Source organism: Sturnira hondurensis, unplaced genomic scaffold, assembly GCF_014824575.4.
Source record: "Sturnira hondurensis isolate 20B ecotype Veracruz unplaced genomic scaffold, ASM1482457v3 Scaffold0015767, whole genome shotgun sequence".
In the NCBI taxonomy this organism is placed as follows: domain Eukaryota; kingdom Metazoa; phylum Chordata; class Mammalia; order Chiroptera; family Phyllostomidae; genus Sturnira; species Sturnira hondurensis.
Window position 1 is genome coordinate 361,577 of NW_028088398.1, and position 27,267 is coordinate 388,843.

A 27,267-nucleotide genomic window follows, 5' to 3' on the forward strand; every position below is an offset into this window, starting at 1 on the left:
CCCCCCCCCCCGTGGGAAGCCCCAGCAGAGGGCGGTAGAGAGCGGGAGAAGAAAGGATCATCTGGGATATTTCTGGTTCTGGCAGCTGCTGTGTTCTCCATATCTCCGGTGCCACGCGGGTTACGTTCCATGGCTGTCACCGGGCTCCAGTAACACCATCACTTCCTTTCCTTGCCCATGCAGACCTAAGGGCGGTCACAGCTTCCTGCTGCCTTCGCCTCCCTTGTTGGTTCGCCCAACGCGGCCCACACCTCAGCGAAGAGTCCCTTCATGAAGTTATCTTCAAAATCCCAGCTGCGGTGCCCTGTGTTTCCTGCTGGGACCCTGGCTATCAGAGAGCTAGCGAGAGAGATCAGATGGTCCCATGCGAAGCTCTGGTTGGGCAGGGAAGGGAGGGAAGGCAGGAGGGGTCTGGCCGGCTGGCAGGAAGCAGAGAGATCAAGGGAGTGGAGCCCTCTGTGAGCTGAGGCTGCAGGTGTGATGGCCGCGAGGGCCTGCCAGGCCTGGGAGGCAGGTGCTGGGATCAGAGCTCGGGCTACTGGGTCTCCGACACACAGGACAGGAAGCACTGTGTTGTGGTTAAAGTCAGGGCTTCTTAATTTGGGGCCCAAAGAGTTCAGTGTTGGCAGCCTGGCCCTGCCACTCTGCCACATGTCACCCAGGGAAGTGACTTCACCTTCCTGAGTGTCCACCCCCCACCTTTGAAGTGAGGATATTAATACCCACCTTACAGGTTTGGGGAGGGTAAACACATGTAACCCATTTGGCACAGTGCCTGGCGTTCGATGTAAGTGCTCAGTGAGTGTTTGCGCCGTGTGCTGCACCTCTGGGTAATGACTGAGTCCAAGGCGTGGTCACAGGGACGGACCGATGGAGTGGGATGACAGGGAGCAGAGATGAGGTGGAAAGAGACTGAGAGGCCAGGTCACAGGGAGGAGGACCATCACGGGGGGTGAAGTGTCCCAGCAGGGGCTGGGCTGGGAAGTCTGTGAGGAGGTGCTATAGTCTTCAGGAATGAGGGGAAGTGACCAGGGAGTCAATAGATGTCACTGAGGAAATGGGACAGAGGGCTGTAGAATCTGAGGACCTAATGCTCAAGAAAGCCAAGTTCTGTGAAGCCAGCTTAGAGCTGGGATCTGCCTCAGCTGAGTTCCCACAGCTCTTTGCCTGGCCCCGTTGAGATGTCCACAGTGACCACGTACTGGACCACAACAAAGCTTGTCCCGAGAGGGGTTGGGCCTGACCAATAGTTAGAACAGACGCACACCTTGGTGGGGGGTTATTGAATGACTTGGGGATGAGGGAAAGGGACCGGTACTGGGTGACATGTGGCAGAGTGGCAGGGCCAGGCTGCCAACACTGAACTCTTTGGGCCCCAAATTAAGAAGCCCTGACTTTAACCACAACACAGTGCTTCCTGTCCTGTGTGTCGGAGACCCAGTAGCCCGAGCTCTGATCCCAGCACCTGCCTTCCAGGCCTGGCAGGCCCTCGCGGCCATCACCCCTGCAGCCTCAGCTCACAGAGGGCTCCACTCCCTTGACCCCCCCTGCTTCCTGACAGCCAGCCAGACCCCTCCTGCCTTCCCTCCCTTCCCTGTCCATCTTACTTAGCATTGGTTTATTCCATTTACATAACCTAATCACTAAACAAACAAGCAACAACAACAAAACACCCCACCCCTTACCCTGACTGGTGTGGCTCAGTGGGTTTGGTATCGTCTTACAAACCAAAGTCACCAGTTCAGTTCCCAGTCAGGACACGTGCCTGAGTTGCATTTTTTTTTTTTAATTAAAAACAGAAGAAAAGAAAAGAAAAAACAACGCTTGTCCAATTCAAATGTATGTTCTCTGCCACCATTATGCCTATTTCACCTACCTAGAATACCTTTACCCATTCTGTCCACCCAAAGACCTTCCATTCCTCATTCAAGAATAAGGAAAAATGAATCATCAGAGAGAATAAAAGTAAACCACCATGATCTACTACCACCCATCCTCCAGACTGGCAAAATTAAAGTGTCTAACAATACCATATCGGCAAGGATGTAAAGAATGAAAACTCTCATTCAGTGCTGGTGGAAGAGTGAACTGATACAACACTTTAGGAAAAGTTTGTGAGTATGGTAGACTGAAAAATGTCCACCCAAAATATGGCCATGGCTTATTCCCTGGAATCTGTGAGTTATCATATGTGGCAGATGTGATTAAAGTAAGAATTTTATTTTAGGATTTTATTTATTTATCTTTAGAGGGGAAGGGAAGGAGAGAGGGAGAGAGATATCAATGTATGGTTGCCTCTAGTGTGTCCCCTGCTGGGAACTGGCCTACAACCCAGGCATGAGCCCTGACTGGGAATCGAACCTTGATACTCTGGTTCGCAGGCCTGTGCTCAATCCACTGAGCTACACCAGCCAGGGCAGAATTTTTTTAAAAAGACTTTATTTATCTATTGTTAGAGGGGAACGGAGGAAGAGAAGGACAGAAACATCTATGTGTGGTTGCCTCCCATGCGCCCCCTACTGGGGACCTGGCCCACAACCCAAGGCCTGTGCCCTGATTAGGAATCGAACTGGTGAATCTTTGGTTTGCCGACTGGTGCTCAATCCGCTGAGCCACACCAGCCAGGACTGAAGGAGGGATTTTGAGATGAGGAGATTATCCTGGATTATTCAGGTGGGCCGTAAATGCAGTCACACACGTCAGAGGGCGGCAGAGGGAGATTTGACACAGGCGGAAGAGGAGGACACGTGACCACAGAGACACAGAAATGGGAGCGATGCAGCCGCAAACCCAGGATTGCTGGCAGCCACTCGAAGTAGAAAGAGTCAAGGAACAAATTCTTCTCTAAAGCCCCCGAAGGGAGAACGGGCCTGAGAACAAACTCGATTTTGGCCAAATGAAACTGGTTTTAGACTTCGGGCCTCCAGAATTACAAGAGAATACGCTTCTGTTAAACCCCCAGGTTTGTGGCGATGTGTCACAGCAGCTCCGGGAAACTAACAGTGTCGGTATCTACCAAACCTGAACCTAGTCGTCCCAGGCCCAGCAATTCCACTTGTAGGTATTTCCCAAGAGAAATGTGAGCATTTCTCTTACATTCTGCATTTACCGAGAGACATGCAGAAGAATGAATGTTCAGAGCATTATTCATAACAGCCCCAGACTGGAAACAACCCAAATAGCCATCAGCAGTGCAATACGTGAACTACTTGTGGGGTGTTCATAAAAATGACTCACCTACAGCCCTGACCAGTGTGGCTCGGTGGGTTGGGTGCCATCCTACAAAGCAAAAGGTCACAGGTTCGATTCCAGGTCAGGGCACATGCCTGGGTTTCAGGTCAGGGCACATACCTGGGTTTCAGGCCAGGTCCCCTGTTGGGGGCAAGAGGGTGCGTGAGAGGCAACCAATTCTCTGGCACTTCGATGTTTCTCTCCCTCCCTTCCCCTCTCTCTAACCATAAATAAATAAAATATTTTAAAAAATAAAAGTAAAGAATAAAGAGTCAACTACAAATAAACACATGGAAGAACCTCACACACACAATATTGAGCAAAAGAAACCAGACACAACAGAAAACACAGTTTATGATGTCATTTATGTCAAGTGCAGAAGAGAGATAAAATGAACTATATCACTGAGCAATGTAAAAGTAGAAAGTTAAAGAAAAGCAAGACATTATTACTGTCAAAGTCAGGATAGCCCTAGCTGGGTAGCCCAGTCTATGAAAGCATTGTCCCGATATACCAAGGTTCTAGGTTCAACCGGGACTGAAGTCCCCGGTCAGGGCACACACAGGAGTCAACTGATAAATAACTGGAACAACAAATCGATGTCTATCTGTGTCTCTCCCTCAAAACCAAGTTCAAAAAGTCAGGGCAGTGTTCCCAGCTAAGAAAAGAGAGGAGCTGTGACCAGGAGGGAGCACATGATGGAAAGGTGGCACGGGTGGGGGTGGCTTCTGGGGTGCAGGTCATGTACCCCTTAACGTGGGAGGCCCAGATGCTTCACAACAACTTAACTGTACTTTCATGCTCTATGCACTTCTCTGAATGTTATATTCACAACTAAAATGTATCTTGATGGTGATGGTGGTGGTGATTTTCAATAGAGTGAACAGGAACTTCCCAATCCATGAAGCCTTCCTGGGTCCCTCCACCCAGGTCCCCAGGGCTCCACCAGCCTCTGCTGCTTGTTCAGTCACCAACTCTGGGCTGTGAGTCACAGTGCTCCAGTCTGGCTCATCCACCAGAGCAGAAGCCAGCACCCAGTCGAGAGTCCTCTCAGGAACCCCAGCAGAAGCCAGCCCAGGGCCTGGCCCATGGGAGGTCTTGGGGAACCTGGGCTCCCATGCCCTAGGCACACTGGGCCTGCTTCAGGTTTCCACCTTATGATATAATCTTCCGGGCCCATGGCTGTCTGCCAGCACGTGGCAGCACGTGGCTGCTGACGCAGTGAAGAGGTGGCAGACTGTACAGTGCCATTTGCCTTCAACTCTGTCCATCTTTGTGTCTCTACATCCCATTCAGGAATGTGCCCTAGCATCTAACCGAGGTTCTCCACCTGGGATATCTCCTGTCATTCTGTTGAATTCCTACTCATTTTTCAAGAGCCAGCGGCAGGCTCCTCTCCGTGATACCATGGCCTGCTTTCCTCTGAGCTCCCACAATACCCCGTTTCCCTCGGCTGCATCCTGTTCAGAAGTCTTTCTCGACTTCTGAAGCTCTTTGATCTCCCTGGGTTATCCTTAAGGCCTGGGTCTGACCCACTTCTGTGCCTCTGAGGTCAGGTCACCCCTAGCGCCACATGCCAGCTCTGGCAAGCCCAGGCGGGTTCCACGATGCAGGCGCTCACTGAGGATTTACAGGAATGAGGCATTGCCTCAAGGTTCCGGCCACCGCGACTGCACTGCGCCTGCGCGCTCCAAAGGCCTCAAAGTTACCCTCTTACTTCCCACATGCACGTGCCCACCAGCAAGCAGCAGCTTGTGGAGCTAAAAAGGGAACCTAGAGAAAGGGGGCGGAGTGCATGGGAGGAGCCTAAGGAATACTTCGGGCTGAGGCACACAGCGGAAACTGAAGCAGAGGACAGCCCTGACTTGTCCAGTAAGGGATTGGCGGGGCCCATCATTCACTAGGGTTTGAGACAGGCACCGTGGCCCAAAAGAAAAGCACACTGTAGAATTAAGCTCAGCCAACAGGCAGCAGTTCCTACCCTTAAGCATAAGCAGCCCCAAGTAAAGTTGAACCCCAAACCTGGGAAGGTAGGAAAGCCCAATGTAACCCTTGAGCCAGAGTCCCCTAGCTCAAGGAGCGCAGAAGCTCCCGTCACCCGCCCAACCCGACCTAGCCCACTAGGGGGTGCTGTTTTCACCTCAGCGCTGCTGCTTTACCCCCAGGCAAGTCACTTCCCCTCTGAGCCCATTTCCTGTCAAACTGAGGGTAAAATCCTCACTTCACACAGCATGCTAAGTATTAAATGGATCTTGAGCACACCCAGTAGACCTGAGCTCCCTCCCAGAGAGGGTGCAGAAAAAGTGGGGTCACACAGTGAGTGGCTGGACCAAGTCTTGACTCCTGGCCAGGACTCACTCGCTAAACCTGATGCTTTATCCCTTGTAAGTCAACACAGGTCAAGGGTCCAGGACAGGTTCCCAGGTGTGAGCAGGTCCACCCTCTCCCCCAGGAGAGGCCAAGAGTTAGAATCCCTGCCTACCCCATCCCAAGCTCCCCCATCCTGGTTCCCTTCCCCATCAGGAAGAAAACCCCTGGGTGTTGTGTAAGAAACTTGAGTTCCTAAGCCTGTAAACAAGTGTGGGGCAAGAGTAGGAGGCCACAATCTCCTGCAGCCACAGGGGGGCAGGAAGAAGCGTTTGACTTCAGGGAGAAAGAACAGATCCAGATCGGAGGTGACTCTCCAGAAGGCGGTAGGTATGTGGGGAACCACCTGGGGAGGGATTCCAAGCCTGGCTGCCTCTGTTTGGTTTCCAAACCTCCGAGCTGCCAGCCTCACAGACAGCTGGTGCACGTCACCGGACGAGTTAAAAATGCTGGTACTCCCAAGGAGCAGAGCATGTGTCCTCAGGGCTGCCAGTGTTTGCGACTCCAAGGCAGCACAGCAGCACCTCGGTACTCATCGGTAACCAGATCGTGAGGAGTGCTGGAACCAGTGCGGGCCCAGTGAAGCATCTCCTTTTGCCGGCAGCACCATGACTCACATGAGTTCTAGCAAGTGCAACGAGTCTCCAAACTCTTTTCTCATCAACATGCACCGAGTGCCAGTCTTGACGAGGTCTAAAGCCGATGAGTACTGAGGTATGACTGTACTTCCTTTGACAGATGAGGAAACTGAAGCCCAGACAAGAGGACAAGCCTGTGGTGGCCACTGACAAGATGACACAACATCCTGCTCACCCTCCAGCCCGATTCTGGGCCAGCAACTCCAGGGCTGGTACTAGAACCAGGCTCTCATCAGCTCCTTCCTCCAGCCCATTAAGAAAGAGTCCCAGAGAGCCTTGATGCCCACCTATGCCCCTTCCAGGGCAGTTTTATTGGTGCCACTTTTAATAAAAGACCTTTCCCATCAGCCCCCAAGCCTTTGCCTTTCTCCTTCTGAGAAAGCAGTTGGCTTCTGGTCCTGGCCCCACAGGCAACAGCACACATGGTCTGGTAACTGCTGGCAACACACCTCACACTCTGGGTACAGGCCCTTGCACAAGTCCGTGCCCAGCTCTGGGGAGCAAGGGAAGGTGGAGTGCCAGGTATGTGTGTGGAAGGTGGGCAGAGCCCTGGCTGCTGCAGAGATGTGTGGGCAAGGTGAACAGGCCCCGTGTGTGCCTCAGCTCCAGTGCCAGGGGGGCTGAAGCCCAGGGTTGGGGGCAGTAAAATCAGAGATCCTGAGAGAGAAGCCCTTAAGCCAAATAAGTGTGTGGAGCAGGCGGGGGCAAGAGCCCAAGAGAGATTTCCATGGGGGCAATGTGTGCACACAGCTCAGGGTCAAGGACACAATATGCAAGAGACCCTTGGTGACCATGTGGCTATGTGCCCTTCCCTTTGGAATCTACATGCTGGAGCCCCTGGCCTCCTGGAGCTGAAAGAACACACCTGAGGGTGGGGGTGGGGGTAGCTTGGGAAGGAAACTCAGCTGGAAGTGGTTTAGGCCTCAGAGCCCACATCCTGTCAGAGAAGCTGTCAATGAGCCAGGCTGTCAGGGGGGCTGGTCATCTGTCTGTCTCAGTCCTCAAAGGTGCTGGAACGACAGTCCCCTAGGAGCAGAGATGGTCTTTATCCTCTCGGGAAGGTAGCCCGAAAGCTAGAAGGTGGGATCAGTCCTGTCAGATCCAGGATCAGGAGGCCTCCGAGGGGCGCCGTCCTTCTTCCTCCTCCATGAGCAGCAGGCGGCGCCGGCCGGCCTCATAGTCGGCCTCGTCCACACTGACCAGCAGGCGGACGGCCTCCCGGCCGACGGCCTCCCGCAGGGCCTCAGTTAGGAACACGCCCCTCAGGGCCTGCAGCAGGGCACCACTCAGGTAGTCCCCCCAGAAGGCGTCCAGATAGGAGAGCTCCGAGAACTTGATGTCACACACGACGGAGCCCAGGTCTCGGGAGCGCAGCACTGCCGTGGCCTGCCCAAACACGTCTAGCTGCCGTGCCAGTGCCTGGGGACGCCGAGATGCCACACCCTGCTCCAAGGCTGGCCCATGTTCGCAGTACTCTGCTCGCACCCTGAGCCGGATGTCTGTGGAGAAAGAGGACTCGTCAGTAAGGGGCGGATACCCAACACGATGCGCGAGGACCCTGCCACTCCTCCTCCCTCCCTTGGGCCTCCTCTGCAGGCCCCTCCCACTATCCTGTGGGCTGCACTGCACCTGCCCCACATCCTTCCCCCTTCTGGTAACCACACCCAATTATGGGTGACACCTTCGCATGGCTTTCCTCCTGTGGTCTGGCCCGTTCGTTACCTCCCGACCCTGCGCCCTCCTCTTCCCCTCACATGCCCCCAACTCCAGCCTCACCATCTCCTTGCTGCCCACTCCGCCCACCCCCAGGCAGGTTCTAGGGATGCTCTAGGGATGTTCTTGGTACAGGGATGCTCTGTACCAAGTCTGCTCCCTCACTTCCTTCAGGTCTGTGCTGTCACCTCCCCAACAGGGCCTATCCCAACCATGGCAGTTACAGCTTTACTACCACCATCCTGGCTCCCAACACCCCCAGTTCCCCATACCCTGCTCCATTTTCCCCAAGTGCTTACCTCTTTCTCATCTACTCTACGCTCTCCCTTCCTGTCATCCTTATCACCCACCTCCCCACAATGCACGCTCCCTGAAGGACAGACTTTTGTGTTTGTTTCTGTAGCCCTCTGTCCACCTGCACAGACCTGTGGCACACAGTAGGTAATTGATATATATTTACGAAAGAATCAAAGCACGAATGAATGACTCCCCTTTAGGCAACCAGTCTAATCCCTCTTCCGCCCTCAAACAGTGACATTCACGTGAGCCAACCACATTCCCAGCCCCCACCCACCAAGCAAGCACCAGGCCCAGGAGGCTGAGGCTCCAGCGGGGCTGGCCCTACAGGAACCAAGTAGTCTCTTTCCAGAAGCTGCTAGAACGGTGGGCTGTAAAATGGCAGAGCTGCTGAGGGCCCTCTGCCCCCAGGAGGGGAGAAAACAAAGCCTATGCAGGCAGGGCCAACGGTACAGAGGGAGGGACTCCGGAGCTCACCACACGAGCCGCAGAGCACCCGGAGCTTCAGCTATAACTTCCTTTCTGCTGAAGTCAGCCTGAGTCGAGTTTTTGTCACTTATGATGCTGCCCTCACCCGCCCAAACAAGACAGACAGCAGCTCTGTGTGGTGGACAGAAGACACGAGACTTCTACGGCTTACTCTTACAAAAGTGACTGCAGGATCATCACCTCCCTCTGGGATTACTGAATCTGCGCCTGTGAACAGGGCTACTAGCACACAGCGCCGGCCGCCCAGAGGGTCAGCTGCAGAAACAGCAGTCCACACCGCATGGCACCGACTACCTGCCAGGCGCCACTCAGCACTGGACTCCTGTGAAGTCACTGAATCCACAAACAACCTGGTGAGGCTGGCCCCACCACCAACCCCACTGCACAGATGAGAACACCAAGGCAAAGGGAAGTGCAGTGACTTGCCCGAGGTCACATGGTTGGGCAGTGGCAGCACAGGGCCAAAGCTGCTGAACCCTTCATGCCCCGAAGAATAGCTCAGGTCAGCGGAGAGATTCCAACCCATCCACTAGCTATCTGACCTGTGAGGAGTCGGTCTTTCCCAGCCCAGTTTCCTGCCTAAACTGGGAGACAATCCCTGCTGTGAAGGGCTGTTAAGAGGATTAAAAAGGGCAAAGAATAGAAAGAAACTGGCTAGGGCAGTGCACACACCATGCCCACAGGTTCTCCAAGAACAGTAGCCTCCAACAGCTCCAATGTGCCAGACGCTTTGCCTCAGGGGAGTCAGTAGGGTTAGCCCTGTGGGGCAGAGGCCACATTCAACCCCTCTGACATATGAGAAACTGAAGCTCTGGGAGGGGAAGTGTCATATCCTGGACTCCCTTTACCTTTCAGCAGAGGGGAAAGTAGAAAGCAGGTCCCTGCACTCGGAGATGACTTCTCAGCACCACCCACTTCCTCCTCTCACTCCAAACCCTTCCTCTTTCTGCCTTGAGAGGAACTTCACCCTATCTCCCAGGGAAGCCTGCCTGGCCTTACCCCCAGGATTTCACAGGAAACTCCCTCCACCCAAGGACCTGTTAAGACCTCAGGGCTCACATCCTTGACTCCTCTGACTGCCTGACCGTGCTCTCAATTGGTGTGGGCTGGGGAACAGGGGACTGGGAGGAGTAGCACCTGTCCAAGGCCACACGTGGCTGCTCAGTGGCAGAGGCACAGAGCCAGGTGGCGGAGTCAGACAGACCTTGAGGCGAGTCCCGGCTCTGCCACTCTCTAGCTGTGAGGCCTTGGGCATGTGACCTCACCTCTCTGAGCCTCCGTTTCCCCACCTGAAAAACACAAACAAACAAGAGGTCCCTGCTACACAGTGGGGTCATGAGGATTCACTGAGGCAGCTTGTGAAATGCCTGATTCGGGGCCTACAACACTCAAGGCACTCAGAAACAGGAACTAGGATTCTGACACCCACCTCTAATGCCCAGGTCTTATCCTCTCTTGCCTGCGCCCCTGTGCCAGACTCCTCCTCCCTCACCTCTTTCAATCCCAGCCACATCCTTCCATGCCCTTTTCTCCAGTCTCAAGGAAAGTGCTCTCAGCACAAGCCTCACTCACTCACTCACTCACTCACAAAAATGACTTGCCAGCCTTCTCTGCCCAGAACTACCCACTGGCCCACCATGCCCTGCCCAAGTGAATCCCCCCTCGGGTAATCTTTCTCCTCAGCACAGGCTGCTATGAGACCTGTGGCATAAACTGCCTACTCACCCAGAGGCCACCCCACAACACGGGGGTGGGTAGAAGGAAGACAGACCAGGATGGAGGCGTGAGTCTCATTCATTCTTTCACTAAACAGCTCTTTTCACCGAGTGCCAGCAACATGGAGTGACACAAGCACCCTGCCACAGGAGAAACTGGAAGATGTGTAGCCCCCAGGGAAAGAGCCCTTCCCATGGACCTAGTCCTACCCAAGTCCCTTCCCTGTCTTAGGCCCCCAGGTCTTCACAGAACCTTCACTGCCACGTTTATAGAGGAGTGAAGTCCAACTGGGTCGAACACAGCAGAATAGCACACAGAGGCCACGCGCCATCTGAGCTGTAGCTCCGTCCCTGGTCCTGGGTCATAGCACACGTGCAGTCTCCCCTGGACTCCTCACCGATGACTCAGTGACGATGGGTGACACACCGGCAGTTCTGACTGAAGGCTGGCACACACTTCACACAGACTGACCCTTGTGATCATTCCTTCCGTGCTATGAGGCAGTGCTGTTATCCCTTTTGCAGATGGGGAAACTGAGGCCCAGGACATGAGTCACCTGCCCAAGGCCACAAAGGCAGGAAAGAGCGGGGAAGGCATTCCAACTGAGGTGCCTGGCTACAGGCCCGAGCTCTTAACTGCCCCTACCTCGCTTGCTGCCTCTCACCACCACACACAGGAACCTGTAATTAAAAGACATCCTGAGGGTGAGGAGAGAAAATGACAGGGCACGAGGTGTCGCTTAGATTGAAATGATCAGAGAGGACCTCTCCAGGAAATGACCCTGGAGGTAAAATGTGAATGAGGACAAGGAGGCTGCGACAGAAACACTGGGGGAGAGAAGAGCAGCACTCCCGAGGGGAAGAAGGCACACGAAAATCCAGGGGCAGAAAATGAACGTGGGACATTCCACAGCTACGATCCAGTGTGGCTGCCTCACAGTGGAGAAGGGCACAAGGGGACAACGGGAGGGAGAGAACTGACCACACCCTGGCAGGCCACAGTAGGGAGTCGGGGCCCTCCCACGGTGACCACACCTCCCTGCACTTCAGTAGCCTTCTCTCTGAGATGTCCCCACCCTAGCACCTGCTCTCACGGGCCCACTGTGAGGATTCCATGGCTGAATGCAGGTGAACAGCTGAGGCTGGTACCTGGAACTCGTTTTATCCTTCAAGGGCATCAGGGTGTCAGGAACAGGGTAGGGCAGCAGTCCCAGATGGAAGTAGAAAACACAGAAAGAAGTGGATAGACTGGCCCATGTGTGACGGTGAGAGGCGAGGCAGGAAGAACACCCAGCAAGCACGTGACCTGGGTTGGGGGCTGGCTGAGTTGTTTCCTATGGCCAGAAACACCAAGCATTTGCCGGCAGTCCCACTCCACTTGGGCAGCTGTAGGGAAAAGCTCCCCGTCCCCAGGACAGAGGGTGCGGGTGTGTCTTCCTAAAGAGGAGAGCTATTCCTGTTTCCTGCACTCAGGTGGGCCTCAGAGGAAAATGGGAGGGACTTCCCAGTGGGAAACCAGGGAAGACGAGGGATAGGCCCTGGGCCACGTGAACAGGTGAGCAGCTTGCATGCTAATCCCTAAACTAGGTGTGGTGTGGGCCAGAGATAATCTCTCTCAGGTCTTCTCTCTGGGAGTTCCCAGTAGGGCAGCTGGGGACAAGGTGACTTGTGCTCCCACGGTGCTCACTGGACAGAGGCAGCCAGCACGCTCCAATGAAAAGACTCCTGCCCTCCACTGCCACACAGGGCCAGGACCGCCCACCTCTGGACAACAGCAGCGCCCCTCCCTTCCCCAGTCTCCTCCCCAAGAGACAGCCAGAGTCAAGATGCCAAATGAGAAGTTCTTCAACCTCTACTGAAGCAATGGATCACAGCAGTGAGAAGAAACTGCTCCCAATGTCAGAGAAAAGTAAGAACACAACACCTAGGACGTGAGCTTGAAAAAACAAAACCTCAAACCAGAATCTGATCAAGCCTTTCCAGCACCAACTACCAATTTTTAGGAAATACAACGGAGAAACACATTCCATCAACCCTAGCACAGGATGAAACTGGAAAAATGAAACTGGCTGTGGGATTAGTATTCTTTGTTCTTTTTATAATCTTCACCTGAGAATATGTTCATTGACAAGAGTGAGAGAGAGACAGACAGACAGACAGAAACATCAATGTGAGAAATATCAACCCTGGCTGGTGTGTCTCAGTGAAATGAGTCCCGGCCTGTGAACCAAAGGGTTGCTGTTTGATACCCAGTCAGGGCACATGCCTGGGTTGCAGGCCAGGTCCCCTGTGGGGGGCATGTGAGAGGCAACCATACATTGATGTTCCTCTCCCTCTCTTTCTCCATCCCTTCTCCTCTCTCTGAAAATAAATTAAAAAAATAAAAATTTTAAATGAAAAGAAATATCAATTGGTTGCTTCCCATACATGCACTCTGACCTGGGATCAAACCTGCAACCTAGGCCCTGGCTGGTATAGCTCAGTGGTTTGGGTGCTGTCCTACAAACCAAATGGGTCATGGGTTTTGGGTGAGTCCCCACTTGAGGGCATGCAGAAGGCAACTGATCAATGTTTCTCTCCCACACTGATGTTCCTCTCCCTGTCCTCCTCACTCCCGGCCCCTCTCCCTAAAGATAAACAAATACAAAGAACTTATATGCATGACCCATGAACATGAACAATGGTGGGGGGATTACCTAAGGGGGTGGGAGGTTCTAGGTAGAGGAGGGAAAAGGGGAAAAAATAACAACTATAATAACATAATCAACAAAGAATACAAAATAAACTTTAGCCCTAGAACAAACAAACAAACAAACAAAATCTTATACAGAAAAACACAAAAAACCCTGCAACCTAGTTACATGCCCTGATAGGAAAATCGAACCCACCACCTTTTGCTATACGGGACAGAGCTCCAACCAGCTGAGCAATCCCGCCAGGGCTGAGGCAACTTCTTTCAACAGATACATGCAAGGAGGGAAAGAGAGAAAACAGAGGTGGCTGGGGAATTCAAAAGATTAGGAGAGACTTAGGAGAACCAACTCTTGTGAGACAAGTGGAAATGTGAGCATTAATTAGATATTTGATATTAAGATATTAGTATCAAAGCAGCCATAAGTGCACAACCGCCAAAGCTGGGTGATGGAAGATGGGGTTCGTTACACAAGTCTTGTCTGCTTCTTTATCTTCTCCACAGAAAATGCTGACGGAAAAACAAAGCTCGGTCGACCTATCATTCAAATGCTCTAATTGTTTCCCATCATTAAAAATACTGATCCCTGGTTGATGTGGCTCAGTTGGTTGGAGCGTCATCTCCATAACTGAAGGGTTGTGGGTTTAATTCCCAGTCAGGGCATAGGCCTAGGTTGCAGGTTCAATCCCCAGTGTGGGTACAGACGATCTTTGGTCTAGGTGCATACAGGAGGCAAGCAATCCATGTCTCTCTCTCCCTTCCCCTCTCAAAATAGTAATTAAAAAAAAAAAGTCTTTGGGCAAGGATTAAAAAATAAAAATTAAACTAAATAAATAAATGCAAAACTCAGGCCACAGCTCACAGGCTCTGCAGGATGGCCCCTGGTTACCTCTCTTGCCCTCCCCTCCTAGCAGCCTCCCCTCATGTCCCCCACTCCAGCCTTGCAGCTTCGCTACCATTCCTCCAGCACCACCACTTCACTTCCTCTTGGGCTGGGCTCCTGCTGCCCCTCTACCTGAAATACTCCACCCCAGCCGTCCACACGCCCCTCCAAGAGGCCTTCCTAGTTCACCTCATCTAGAAAATACACCTAAAACCACATTTTCCATCATTCTCAACCCTCTTTTGCCCTCCTTTCTCTCCTTGGCTGACATCAGGCATCTCCGTCCCTTGGCTTTCTCCTCCCATCAGAACTCAAGCTCCTTGAAGGCAAGAGCCTCCAGCCCCTGCTGCACCTAGGAAGAGCACTCTACAAATACTAACGTGATAACCAAACGAACAGACCCGAGTTGGCCCAGCCCCACCCATCTCTCTGCACAATGAGGGCCATCACCCCTATACCTCAACTCTGTCTTGAGAATTCAAGATCAGGCGGGTAGTACACTGGGACAGTACCCCGTAGATGGCCCTGAGAGGGACAGGGAAACTCTGAGAGCATGTGTCCAAGCTCAGGACCCCACCCCACCCCCGTGCCTGCTTCCTCACACTCTATGGCCCTCAGGAATTTAGTCTGGTTCTACTGCACCGGGGTGCAGAGTGGGAGTCCCCAGAAACAACAGAGCCTATTCCCCACAATCCTTGGGGGGGGAAAGAGAGAGTGGGATACGGCCTTTAAAATGCTTTACATAACAACGGCAAGTTAACTGCTATGCTGCCACCCAGGGTAAAAGGTGCAGACCCCCAGAAAAGGTACATGTGTCTTTAAGGGCCTATAGTGACTTGTGACACAGTCAAATGTGGATGCCCACCTGAAGTCCCTGTGTCACAGGAAACTATTGCCCTGATTAAAGATGGCAGCCAAAACAAGAAAAAGGATACAGGAGAACTGGCAAAAAGAACACATCATAGGAGGGGCCAGATATGAGATCACACAGGGAGTTCCGGGCTGAGCACTTAAAATAAGGGTGGGCTGAGAGACTAAGAAGTGGACACTGTGAGGAGGAAAGGGGGTAGAGGAGGGCCCTGTCCACCATGAGGTCTGAGGGTGTAGAGAGAAGAAGCCATGTAGGCTGAGAGCAAGGAAACAACCATGCAAGAGAAAAGAAAGTAAGGAGAGAGCTGATGGGGCCATGCAGGGACGTGCCTGACCAAGCATGGATTTGTGGGAGATGTTTGGAGCTGAACTGTAAACTGTGACTGGGAATGCAGACCCCTGCTTCTCCGAAGGGCCTACAGAGAAGCCACTCTCTTGGGGTGTGTGCCTCCCTGGACCCCACTGTGATGCAGTGTAACACGGCACGTGACTGCCTGGACTACTACATGGAGATGAGGACAGCGCACCCAGGGCCCTGGAGGAGAGCGCTGTGGGGAGGGGATGGCGACTCTGGGACCCATAAGTGCACATTCCTGAAAGGATGGAGATCTGTTCACGTAGCTGCAGCCAACTTAAGAAGAGATAAGGATATGGGGAACTTCTGGGAATGGTTCCTTTTGGAGAACAAGGTAAGTGCCGGGTCTCATGGGAGAACAGGGCTCTGAACAGGGGTGGCTCTCACCCCCGCAAGGGTGGAATCCTATTAACAAAAATCTGTTTCCTTCAACACTAATTGGGTCGTGTGTAAAAGCACCACATGGCCAAGACCCCATTTGCTCGGTTACACTACCACTAAGTGGAGTGCAGCTGACTGAAGGTCAACCCCCAGAGCTGTTACAGGCGAGGAAGGGACAAGAACAGCAGGATCCTTCCTCACTCAGGTCTAAAGGAGTGAGGTCTTCTATCACCCCTGGGACTGGGCCTCATTAAAGGGCAGCCATCTTTGCTCTCAGAGGGAAAAACCAGGGCCCTAGTGAGGAGAGCCTCAGTCCAGCCCCACCCCGCCTGGTGAGTCAGCACTCAGACCTGCTTACCCATCCCCCCACCAAGGGCCAGCCACACCCTATGAACCACCTCCTTGCCCTCAAGGAAGAGACCTGATGCCTCCACCGGCAAAACCCCTCCCAAGCCTCAGCTCGGCTTGCTCCCTAGGGAGGCAGTGACTCCCTGGGCAGCCCAGCCAGCCTGGTGACTGGTAATTATCCCTGACTGGGGGGCAGGGCAGGGCAGGGCAGGGCAGAGTCATGACAAAGCAGCCACCCTTCAAGGTCTCCCAGTCTCTTCCTCCAACCTGCCCAGCACAGTATCACCCAGGGAATCCAATGTGTAGCCCTCAGCGGAGGGGTGGCCAGGCAAGACACTGGGAGTGGCAGGCACGGCCACTCTGCAGAGAGTCAGAGGGAGCACCTGGGACGGAGGTTTTCTGGGGAACGTAGGGCTGCTTCAACCTGGGACCTTCCCACCCCTGCCTGAGCACCTTACCACCAGATCCCATGTCCTCAGGCTTGCCCGACTCAGAGGATGTACCAGAGATGTGAGGGGGAAGTGTGAGAGTGTGCCCACCCAGGCCTGTGCCCTTCCCTCAGGACAGGTGCAGTTTCTCGAGGTCAAGGTCTGAGCCTGCGTCTCCATAGCACAGTCCCCTCAACACACCCAACCCAACCTGCCTGCAGGTCCGGTCGGCTGGACATCCCTCTTTCCTTAGTCCACCCCCTTCTCGCCCTCTCCAGAGCGATCACCTCTCCTGCTCACTGGAGTTGAGCAGCCTTGTTGCTCATTTGCTGCTCCCACTTTAATTTACTTCCCACACCCGACAGGGCATGCACCACGTGCCCAGAGTTATTCTAAGCATTTTACAAACCCTAACTCACCTGTTACCTGGTTTTTCAGATGGGGTCAGAGTTCCTTTAAGAACAGGTATCAGATCACTTCAGATCCTGCTCAAATCCCTTGGCAGCACTTGCTGCATGGAACAAAAGCCAAACTCCCACCTACTTGGAGGCCTACCGGGCTGCTCTAGCCAATGCCCGCGACCCCTGCCCTCTCTTCCTGGGGCTTACTGTCTAAAATGAGCTTCGGTTTCACTGGTCTGTCACTCTACTAGAAGGAGGGTCACCTCCACTAGGTCAGGGATCTCACTGCCGTTCCTGTACCTGGCACAGCGACAGTGAGAAGGGAGAACTGGTACACAGGCCCAGGCAGGGCACTGTTCCGCGTATATGACATGTGTTAGCTCATTTTCTTCCAACAACCCTGGTGGGAAGGTACCATTATCAGCCTCGCTTTACAGATATGGTGACTGAGGTGTGGAGGGGTTCAGTCACCTGCCCAAAATCAGACAGCTAAGGCCAAGAGGTAAATCAGGCAGCTTAACCCAGGATACCATTTTCGCCCCTGCAGAAGAATTGATTGCTGAATAAATACACCCTTGCAAATGTTTGCTAGATAAACAAATGTAATTGGTGGCAAGCAGCAGGTTGTCAGGGAAGGCTTCTAGAGGAGGTAATATAGGATATGATCCTTACTATGGGCAGAATGTAGATAAGCAAGATGAACAGAGGAACAAGAATTCCACTGCTAAACGGAGGGAGAAGAACTGCTGCCCACCTGCTAGACGTCACTGGGTGTACCAGTCCCTAGGCATATCCCCGTTTCTCCTGTGGCTCAGCAGCCTTCCCCAGGCACTAGCCATGCACTACCTGAGCCCCACAAACACCTACCACAGGTCACTTTGCCTTCCGAGGTGGGTCTGGCCTGCTCCTGTTGCTGCCGGGGGGTGGCTGGGCCCCCTCTCCGCCGCCGTCTGGCACCACCACTGGGCCGGCCCCGACTCCGCCGCTGTCGCTTGGTTGGGGGGGAGCCTGAAGGGAGAAAGATGGGATGGTTAAGGACCAGATGACAGGTAGAGCACCAAGGCAGGTTGCCAGAGCCCGAGGAAGAGTTCGAGGTTGGTCCCTGTGCAGTGAGACTCTGGGTGTGCACCTCTGCCTTGGAGGTCCTGTCCATATGACGGGGTAAGTACAACCTAGCATCATTTAGAAGGGCAGGCAAGCATCCCCTGACCCAGCAACGCCACTCCCAGATGTGAGCATACAGAAACTTCTGCACTCTCACACCAGGCGACCAGCATGGCAACAGCCACAGGGCTTTGTTCATAGCTTGCAACTGCATGCACCTGAAATCAATGTAAACGTGAAACAAAAACAATAAAGTAATTTCCAGCTAAGGTGCTAAAGAGACATCTGCATCTTGCTCTACTTCATATAAAAAAGGAGAGTAAGAAAAAAAAAAAAAAAAGAAAGTGTACTCATTATATATTTTATATTCTGTTTAGATAAACAGTCCTCATTAGTTGCAGACTCTGTATCTGGGCATTTGCCTACTTGTAAAATTTTGCTGGGAACTCCAAAATCAATGTTCATGTTTCCTTGACAGTCATTCACAGGACTTGCACAGTGGTGGCAAATTTTAGTCACCTGGCATGCACGTTTCCAGCTGAGGTCAAATCAGGTGACGCTTTACCTTCTGGGTCCTGCTCTCATGGTATAAAGGAAGGTTTGGGTTTTTTGTTTGTTTGTTTGTAGTCTACTGTGTGACCATTTTTTTTACTTTTGTGTTTTCTTTTTGGAGATTTTGCAGTGTAAAAGCATAGTGCCAATGTGCTATGTAGTGTGCCCAAGTGAAGGAAGGCTGTGATGAGCCATAAAAACAATACGTGTGTGTTAGGTAAGCTTCACTCAGGCTTCAGTCAGAGTGCTATTGGCTGGGAATTCAATGTTAATGAGTCAAAAATGCGTATTAAATAAGTATCTTTAAAAAGAAACACATGTAAAACAAGGTTACGTATTGATAAGTGAAAATACTGTGACCAGAGCCTCTCACTTCACTTCCCCTAGAGGCAGGTTCATTTTTCACTAACTGGGGCTCACATTGACTTTGTGGGACATAACTGCAGTGAATAATGAGAATCTACCGCGTCATGGTTAGGCTGTTTAGGCTGATACTGCAAGGGAAATTCTTAGAATAGTTATTTGTAATATTCATTCACTCATTTATTCCTTCATTCGGCAAATATGTATTGAACATTTTGTTGTTCTGGATGTTCAGAAGTGATCAAAGGACACAAACGTTCCTGCCCTCACTGAACTCCCGTTACAGCTAAGATGTACGGATTTCTGGGGGCCTGTGCCGAGCCCTTCATGTGTGTCATACAGTCCTTCCACGAATGCCGCAGCAAGGGTGTTTTTAGCCCCATCTTAGTGAAGTAAATGCGAATTAAATAATTTAAACACCTAACAAGATAAAACAGTTATCTTGTGAAACTGGGTTTCAAACCCAAGTTTACTTAATCTACATTCTGTGCTCCTAAATACTATGCAGTTGTAACCATTTATTTTTAAGTTATTTAAAACCATGTACAGAGAATATAGTCTTAGAAACTCCACATGGCTCCTGAATATTTAAGTTTCATGTATTAAGTGCTACAGGATAGCAGTGTTTCAGATTCAACTATTTAGGTGAATTCTACACAGTAGTCCTAATTTTGTTTTGCCTTTGACAGATTCTTTATCATCTTGCTCCTCTTTGGAAATGGAAATGAACTTTTGGAAATGTTCTTGGTTTCTGGACTTTGTGAATTTACATAGAACTGAACTTTGAAATGCGATGCAGATTTTTATTAAAGTTTTGAGGGGGAGAAAAGGAGAGCAAACAAAGATATATACACATTTGTTATTTTTGCATATAAATTAGAAATTAATGAAATTCATTACCTATTTACTGGAGGAAAGAACAAAAGAAGTGATACTCCTATGAATATCTTTTTTACATAGTTTAGTTTTGACACAGTCAAAAAATTTTTTTTGAAAGATTAGTCAGAAATTTTTAGCCCTGGCTGGTGTGGCTCAGTGGACTGAGTTCCAGCCTGCAAATCAAAGGGTCGCTGGTTCAATTCCCAGTCAGGGCACATGCCTCGGTTGTAGGCCAGGTATCCAGCTGGGGGTGCCCAAGAGGAAACCACACACTGATGTTTCTCTCCCTTTCTCCCTTTCTTCCCCTCTAAAAAAATGATAGTGGGCATCAGAAAATCTGGATAACAAACTAAGAAACCAATCAGAACTGCAGATACTTAGGTTTAAAAAAATTTTTTAAAGATTAACCATAAAATCAATTACATACAGAGACAAATGAAACCAACCCTATACAAAACTAACATAAACAGGTGGAGAATTATTTCAAGTTACTTGGAGGATCATTCTGAATGCAAACTCTCAGTGAGAAATACTCCCAAGGACTAGAACCACAAACCTGTGGTTTCTTTCAATAGACAGTCAGCAGTGGTATTGACACTGTAATTTTGAAACCATTTTTTTATTGTTATACAATAAAGCAAATAAATCCATATCTCAATGTTATTAAAAACCAAGATTTTGCCCTGGCTGGTGTGGCTCCATGGATTGAGCACCAGCCTGTGAACCAAAGGGTTGCCAATCTGATTCCTAGTCAGGGCACAGGCCTGGGGTACAGGCCAGGTCCCTGATGCAGGGCACACAAGAGGCAACCACACATTCATGTTTCTCTTCTTCTCTTTCTCCCTCTCTTCCCTCTCTCTAAAAATAAGTAAATAAAATCTTTAAAAAAATACACCAAGATTTTCAGTGTAGAAGAAAAAATCCTTGTACTCTATGTTAATTTTGAATTGAAAATACTAATTCGGCCCTAGCTGTGTAGCTGAGTTGATTGGAACATGTCCTGATACATCAAGATTTTGGGTTCGACCCCTCGTTAGGGCACATGAGAATCAACCAGTGAATGCACAGATGAGTAGAACAGCAAACTGATGTATGTGTGTCTCTCTCATCCCCTTCCCCACTCTCTCTCTAAAAATCAGTATTAAAATTTTTAAAAATTTAAAAATACTAATATAAACTTTTTTCCCAAAGAGAGGAAAGGAGGGAAAAAAGAGGAAGAGAAACATCAATGAGAGAGAGAAACATTGATTGGTTGCCTCCGAACCTGCAACCTAGGCATGTGCCCTGATCAGGAATCTAACTGGCAACCTTTCACTTTGTAGGATGATGTCCAACCAGCTGCGCTTCACCAGTCAAGGCCTAATAGGAATTTTAATTTTATTTTTTAAAAGACTTTATCTTCTTACTTTTAAAGAGAGGGGAAGGGAGGGAGAAAGTGTTGGAGAGAAACATCGATGTGTGAGACGATACACGATACACCGACTGGTTGCCTCTCGAACACCCCCAACTGGGAAGATTTGGCCTGCAACCCAGGCATGGCCCCTGATTGGGAATTGAACTGGCAACCTTCGGTTCTCAGACCAGCACTCAATCCACTGAGCCACACCAGCAAGGGCAGGGCTTAATATGAACTTTTAAAAAAGCAGTTTCTGACTCTGCTCACTGAAAAAGCCTAGAAACGATGCACATACTCAGCACCCAGGTCTTGGTCTCTAAATATCACTGCCTCTAAAAGAAACCAGCCTTCTCAAGGAGCTGACTACAGACTGGGGAAGGGAAAGTGCAGGTGAGTGCGACATCCTGCAATGCCACAAAGCAGGCAGCACCCAGCACATGAAGGAGACTCATCAGAAAGACAAAGAAGCTAGCCAATCTAAACAATGACTAATTGATTATAACACAGTAAATAAATAAGAATGTGTGGGTCCATAGTGATACTCCCCATCAAAAAAAAGGGGGTGGTGGTGGTGGAAAGAAAAACTCCTCTTGAAAAAATGCCAGCTAACAGATGTAGGAAAATGGAACAATTAGAAAATCACCATTTTCTGAACACCGATGTAATAACTGGTTCAGGCAGGAATGGCTGCTGAGCCCACTGGGGATCCTACGGGAAAACAGGCTGCGCCAAGGCATCAGCTCACAGACTGTTTACTAACCATACAGGGGGGGAAATGCCCCTTTGCAAAGGACAAATACGGCAGACACCACCTCAACCAAGTGATCAAACTTGCCCACACATGACAGTAAGACCAGACCTTCTGCTTCCTGATGTGCTCCAACGCGAAGCACATGGCATCAACCAAGGAGCATTACGACCCAAAACATGGAACCCTAACTGAATCTAGCCCCCAGACCAATTCCCACTTCACAGGAAATATAGGGGACAAAGGGACAAGTTAAATGACACCACTAGATGGTTCAATTCCCAGTCAGGGCACATGCCTGGGTTGCAGGCCAGTTCCCGGTTCCTGGCAGTGGACGCATGAGGGGCAACCATACATTGATATTTCTCTCCCTCTCTCCTTCCCTTCCCCTCTAAAGATAAATAAATATTTTTAAAAAATGACACCACTAGAAAATTAGTACACATTTCCAGAAATAATTCCGGACACTCCACAAAACAAGTGGCCTGGTAGGATGAGGAAGTCAATGTCAAGGGGAAAAGGAAAGGGTATGGGTGGGGGAGGAGTTTCATTTCTACAGTAAAAGGCCAAGGAGACATAGTAACTAACAACTCAACTATAAGTGGATCCTGAAAGTAAAGACAATCTTACAGAGATATGAAAATGGACCATTAGAATATCAGAGAACTGTTTATTTTTTCAGTTATGGTAATGGTCTTGAAGCGGTAGAGAAGAATCTCCTTAGTATCAGAAGAAAGCTGCTAATTTAGGGGTCAAGTGTCCTGATGACCGGAACTTACTTTCAAAGAGTTCACCAACAAAAGAATTACATATCTATACATAAAACAAAAGTGGCAAAATGTATCTCAAGTTACTGCATCTAGGAAGAGAAGAACGTGTTCACAGTACTAATCTTTTAATTTCTCTGTATGTTTGAAATTATGTTTGAATAATTAATGAAAAACCGGGCTGGGGGAGAGTGGATAAATTATTAATTGGTATGACAATCAAAAAACACCAATTAGTTACTCAACATGAACAAATCTAAGAAACATGTCCAGCAAAGACAGCCATATGAAGAACAATAAACCCATGATGTGATGTCATTCAGATGAATTATAAAACCACTAGAAACAACTCTATACACTGCTTCTGGACATGTACTTTTGTAGGAACAATGAACACACAAAGCAAAAATGAGACAGAATGACCCCTTATGCCATCTTCCTGATGGGCTAAGATGGGGGCAGTTAGTTCATCGGGGTTCTGAAGGGAGAGAGGGAAAGTGCCTTCACACCCACCCAGCTGGACTCACCCGTCTCCCACTGGTCCTGCTGAACATCTGAAGAACTGCTAGATTGCCGACGGCGACGGCAGCTGCCTTCCGACCTCTTTGTAGAAGAGCCAGAGGTACCATAGTTATAGCGTTCCGGAGACACTGAGGGGAGAGAAGAATGGAAAGAAATATTCGCAGCCTCTGGCCCCTCCCAGGCCCAGCCTTCAATTCCCACCCCCTGAGAGGAACACCTGCCCCACAGGGTGCCTGAGTTCCCCAGAGGTCAGAGTCCAGACACCCATTCCCTCCCCACCGCCTCCTGCCCAGTGTTGCTCAATGCCTCCCAATACAAAGGAGGAGCCAGTCAGAGTTATCTTGTAAACTGAGTCATGGCCAGGACCCCTGCAATGCTGCCTGCCATCAACTGCCCCCAGCTCTCCCTGAGGCCCCAAGGAATAAGCAGGCCTCTTCTCAGGCTCCCCAAATCTTCTCTTCCAAAGCCTGACCTCCAGACCTATTTTTCCAAAAGCAATGTCAGTTTTTCCCTAGTTCTGCCCTTCCCCTGGTTATCCAAATCCTACGGGCTTATTCTGGGCAGGGAAGCCTCAAGATCCTCCTCCCCCAAACTAGCCCCGCACCTCACCAAGTAATCCTGCCAAAGCCTCAACAGCTCAAGGCCTATGCACATGTGGGGCTCCTTTGCCTTAAACCCTCCCAGCTCCTGGCCTTCTCAGACTGCTGTCCTTCCCTCACAAGGATTAAGGGCATCAACTCTGGACACAAACCAGCTGTGTATGAATCCTAGCTCTCACTTTCTTGCTGTATTATCTGCAAGCCTGTGATGTGGCTTCTCACCTACCTCTCTGCCCTTTCTTCAGTCCCCTCTGCTTGTGCCACACTGGCCTCTAATGACTCAAAACTCAGTCCTGCCTCAGGGTTTCAAAGCTTGCCCTTTCCTCTCCGTGGAATTTTCTATGCACAGTGGCGGCATCGCAGCCTCAGTTAAAATGTCTCCCTCTCAGAAAGGTCTTGACTGGTTACTCAATAACAAGGGTACCTCCCCTCACTTAGGACTCCCTTCTCTATATATACCAGATGCAGAAATACATTATCTGTTTTATTATATGATTCCCCCATTAACGTATGCCTCACCAATAAGCACTCTGTCAGTCCGACACATTGTATCTTCTGTGCCAGGCACCAAGGACTCACCTCTTATGTGAGCAAGCTGCTTAACTTCTCCGAACCTGTTGTTTTCCCAGTCCAGTGGGAAGTAAAAGGACTTCCTCATGGGATTACCAGGAGGGTATATGGTGATAGCTTATAATGAAAGGCTTACTCTGTGTCTGGCATGAAACAAGCCCTCCATAAACAGTGGCCACAAACAACATTATTGCTCTGGCCAAATTCCACAAGCTCCCCTCTCAAAGCCTTGCCTCCTCCCTCTTGTGTTTCTCATCGATACTCTGGGAGGAGGGGATAGTAGATGAGACACAGGTTTTCTGATTCAGCCCTGTCCATATCAGGGCACCATGAAGGTTCAAATGAGGAGCAAGGCCCTATCCCCACCAGAAGCCTATCACCTTCGCGTTCAACCTTACCTGGCCGGCGCCGCTTGCGCGCCAGGTGCGGTAGCAAGTCGTGCCGGGCCAGCACTCGAAGGAGTTGCCCTAGGAGCCGCAAGTTGCTCTCGTCGCATTGCCCGCGGCGCTCCAGCTCCAGAAGCAGCTCCAGGCCGCTACGGGCGTTGGACAGGCCTCCGGCGGCGCCGGGGGCCTCATCCAGCAGGAAAGCCAGCAGATCCAGTTCGCGCTCAGTCAGCTGCCCGCCCACCACCTCGAACATACGATGAAGCGACAGCATCCCGTAGTAGTCCAGGCACTCATCCTCCTCCCAGCTCGGGGCAGGGGTCGACCCAGACAGCGCCATACCCGGGGAAGGGGGTGGACAAGCTCGAGCCAGGGCCTAGAACCCACTCAGCGGGGAGGGGGCAGTGATCAGCAACGTGGGGACCCAAACGCCAACCTCGCCAGTTGCGTCCCCCAGTTCCCGACCTGCGGTGCAGAGCCACCCTCACACCCCAGAGATCTCAGCCGCCCCCTCCCGAAGGGCATGGTATCGTCCAAGGTCCCCTAGTAACAAGTCGAGACGCCAGACCTCACCGGACCTCCGACTGGGCCGCAGAGGCCAAACGCCCAGGTGATTCGGTCCGAACAAGCCTGGGGGCCCATCCCCGGGCACCTTAACGACTGACCTTTGACTCTGGTTAGTACTGTCCGGACGTGCCCCTGGGCTCCGTCCAGCGGTACTATCCGATCAGGCCCAGGGCTCCACCCGAATGATATCGTCCGAAAGTAACCCCCCCCCCCGACCCTACAAGTGGGACCGACCAAACCAGCTCTCACCCTCGATACAGGTGGTGCTGACTGAACCCGACCCCAGCGCACTGTACAGATGGTACCACCCTCTCCCCAGCACCCAGGTTGTCTCGTCTACCCGCCACCAGTCGCCCATAAGCCTCTCTGGATCCTCACCGAAATCCGGCGTCTGATGACTCCTGGGCGACGGCCGCAGCCACTTGTTTTGGATCTTTCTGGCACCTTCTCTATTATTACGCCTGCGTCACCTCGCCCCTCCTCCTTCCCTTGAGTCGCGCAGGTGCGACCGCCACGCCCCTTAGGCGCAAGCGCAGAGTGAGGCGCTTAAGTCCCACCCCCTTGGGGTCCGCCCTCAACCGTAGCGTCTGAGCTGTCCTGTGCTGCGCCTGCGCAGAGAGAGAGCGGTTTACGCGTATGGTTTGGAGTTTGTGCAAGGCGCTGAGGTGTTTCTGCCAGTTCGTGATTAAGTCTCTGGGTTCTTGTTACCCCACGTCATGACCTTTTGGAACTACTCCTAATCCCGTCCTAATCACGACCTAGGCTCTCACAGTACCACTGCCCCCAACTGCCCATGGCAAAGACCACAATCACTACCAGCCTTCCTGGCTCTGAATAGTGCCCAGGCCCTTATGATCAGAATTTAGACGCTCTTCTTTTAGATTGACTGCCCCTTACTCCTACTGGCAACAAGAAACCTGCAACCCAACTGTGCCATCTCATGATCTCAACTGGAATCCCTCCTTATCCAACACAACCCTCAACCCCCATCTGTAAGTTCTTTCCCCTGGTCAAGACAAGCACTCCCGCATCTCATGTTAGGAACCCGTACCTCCTTCCTGATTGCAATAAACCCCTCCATTTGGAGGTGACAGTGCACCTCCAAGGTCACAGGACCTCCCAATAGCCCCTCTCTAACCTGAATCTATTAGTTTCTTTTGGGGAGAGTGGGCGTCTTATCAGAAGATCTAGAGTCCAGGCTGCGAGTATAAGCGTCTTCATAAAGGCGGAGTTTTGGGAGTGGCGGCTACCCCGCCCCCCACTTAGGTGACTCAAGGTCAGGGCCCATACCTGCCTTGAGACAGGTTCCCTCCTGGACCGGTTCCCACCCCCGGAATTAGCACCCCTTAGGAGGCGGGAGAGCTAGGTCCTGCCTGGTACTGGCTCAGCAAGCACTGATTCTGCTGGGACTGCAACAGTGACCTCGGAAGAGTCCCTTCCTCTGATGGCAGTTGTAAACTCTCTCGAAACCCAGTTCTGGGTCGGACACACGTTGGTGCCCAATAAGTGAATATCATTAAATCAACAGAAGAGTTGCGGCGGCGGGGGCGGGGGGGGGAAACACACTGGGAAGGAGTATGTACATGTTACATGGGTTTTAGTGAGCACCCACGGTGTATCAGGCCCTGTGTTGAGCATTTTTGTGTGTTTGATTTCATCCAGTCTCTTCAACAACCTTGAATATGATTCAAGCCTATTTTACACAGGAGTGACAGTGAGGCCGAGAGAGGGGAAGTACTCCAAGTTTGTTGGCTCCAAAGCTGAGCTCTCAGAGATGCTCAGTCTCTTCAGCTATGAAATGACACCTCTGTCAAGTGCTCCCGCCGCCCAGACCACTCCGAGGGCCCTCACTTTCCAATAGTGCCTATCAGCTTCTCTCCACTTAACTTTCGGACTTGGCAGAGAAGCACACAGAAGAACTGCGCAAGCGCTTCTCCAAGCCCGGAGCCCAGCCCACAGGGCACAGCTGTGTGCGTGGAGAAACTCCCCAGCCCCGCCTGAGCTTC

General features: G+C 51.3%; 1 protein-coding gene and 1 long non-coding RNA gene across 3 annotated transcripts; one reads left to right on the top strand and one right to left on the bottom strand.

The window, feature by feature from the left end:
* Positions 1-3,699: 3,699 nt before the first annotated feature.
* LOC119000487 (uncharacterized) lies at positions 3,700-20,817 on the top strand. Its single transcript, XR_005069334.1, has 3 exons — positions 3,700-3,710; positions 8,046-8,049; positions 20,678-20,817. It is a non-coding gene; the product is annotated as an uncharacterized LOC119000487 (long non-coding RNA).
* On the bottom strand, positions 6,517-25,764 carry DEDD2 (death effector domain containing 2). 2 transcript variants are annotated; one of them, XM_037065498.1, is made up of 5 exons: positions 25,640-25,764; positions 24,707-25,070; positions 23,145-23,267; positions 17,676-17,816; positions 6,517-7,735 (listed from the first exon to the last, which is right to left on the bottom strand). In XM_037065498.1, the coding sequence occupies exons 2-5, from the start codon at positions 25,032-25,034 to the stop codon at positions 7,344-7,346; spliced, it is 984 nt and encodes a 327-aa protein (XP_036921393.1). In that variant the 5' UTR covers positions 25,035-25,070; positions 25,640-25,764; the 3' UTR covers positions 6,517-7,343. The 2 variants fall into 2 exon arrangements, with proteins under 2 accessions (XP_036921393.1, XP_036921391.1); XM_037065496.1 differs by lacking the exon at positions 25,640-25,764 and adding an exon at positions 25,360-25,627.
* Between the last annotated feature and the right edge of the window lie 1,503 nt (positions 25,765-27,267).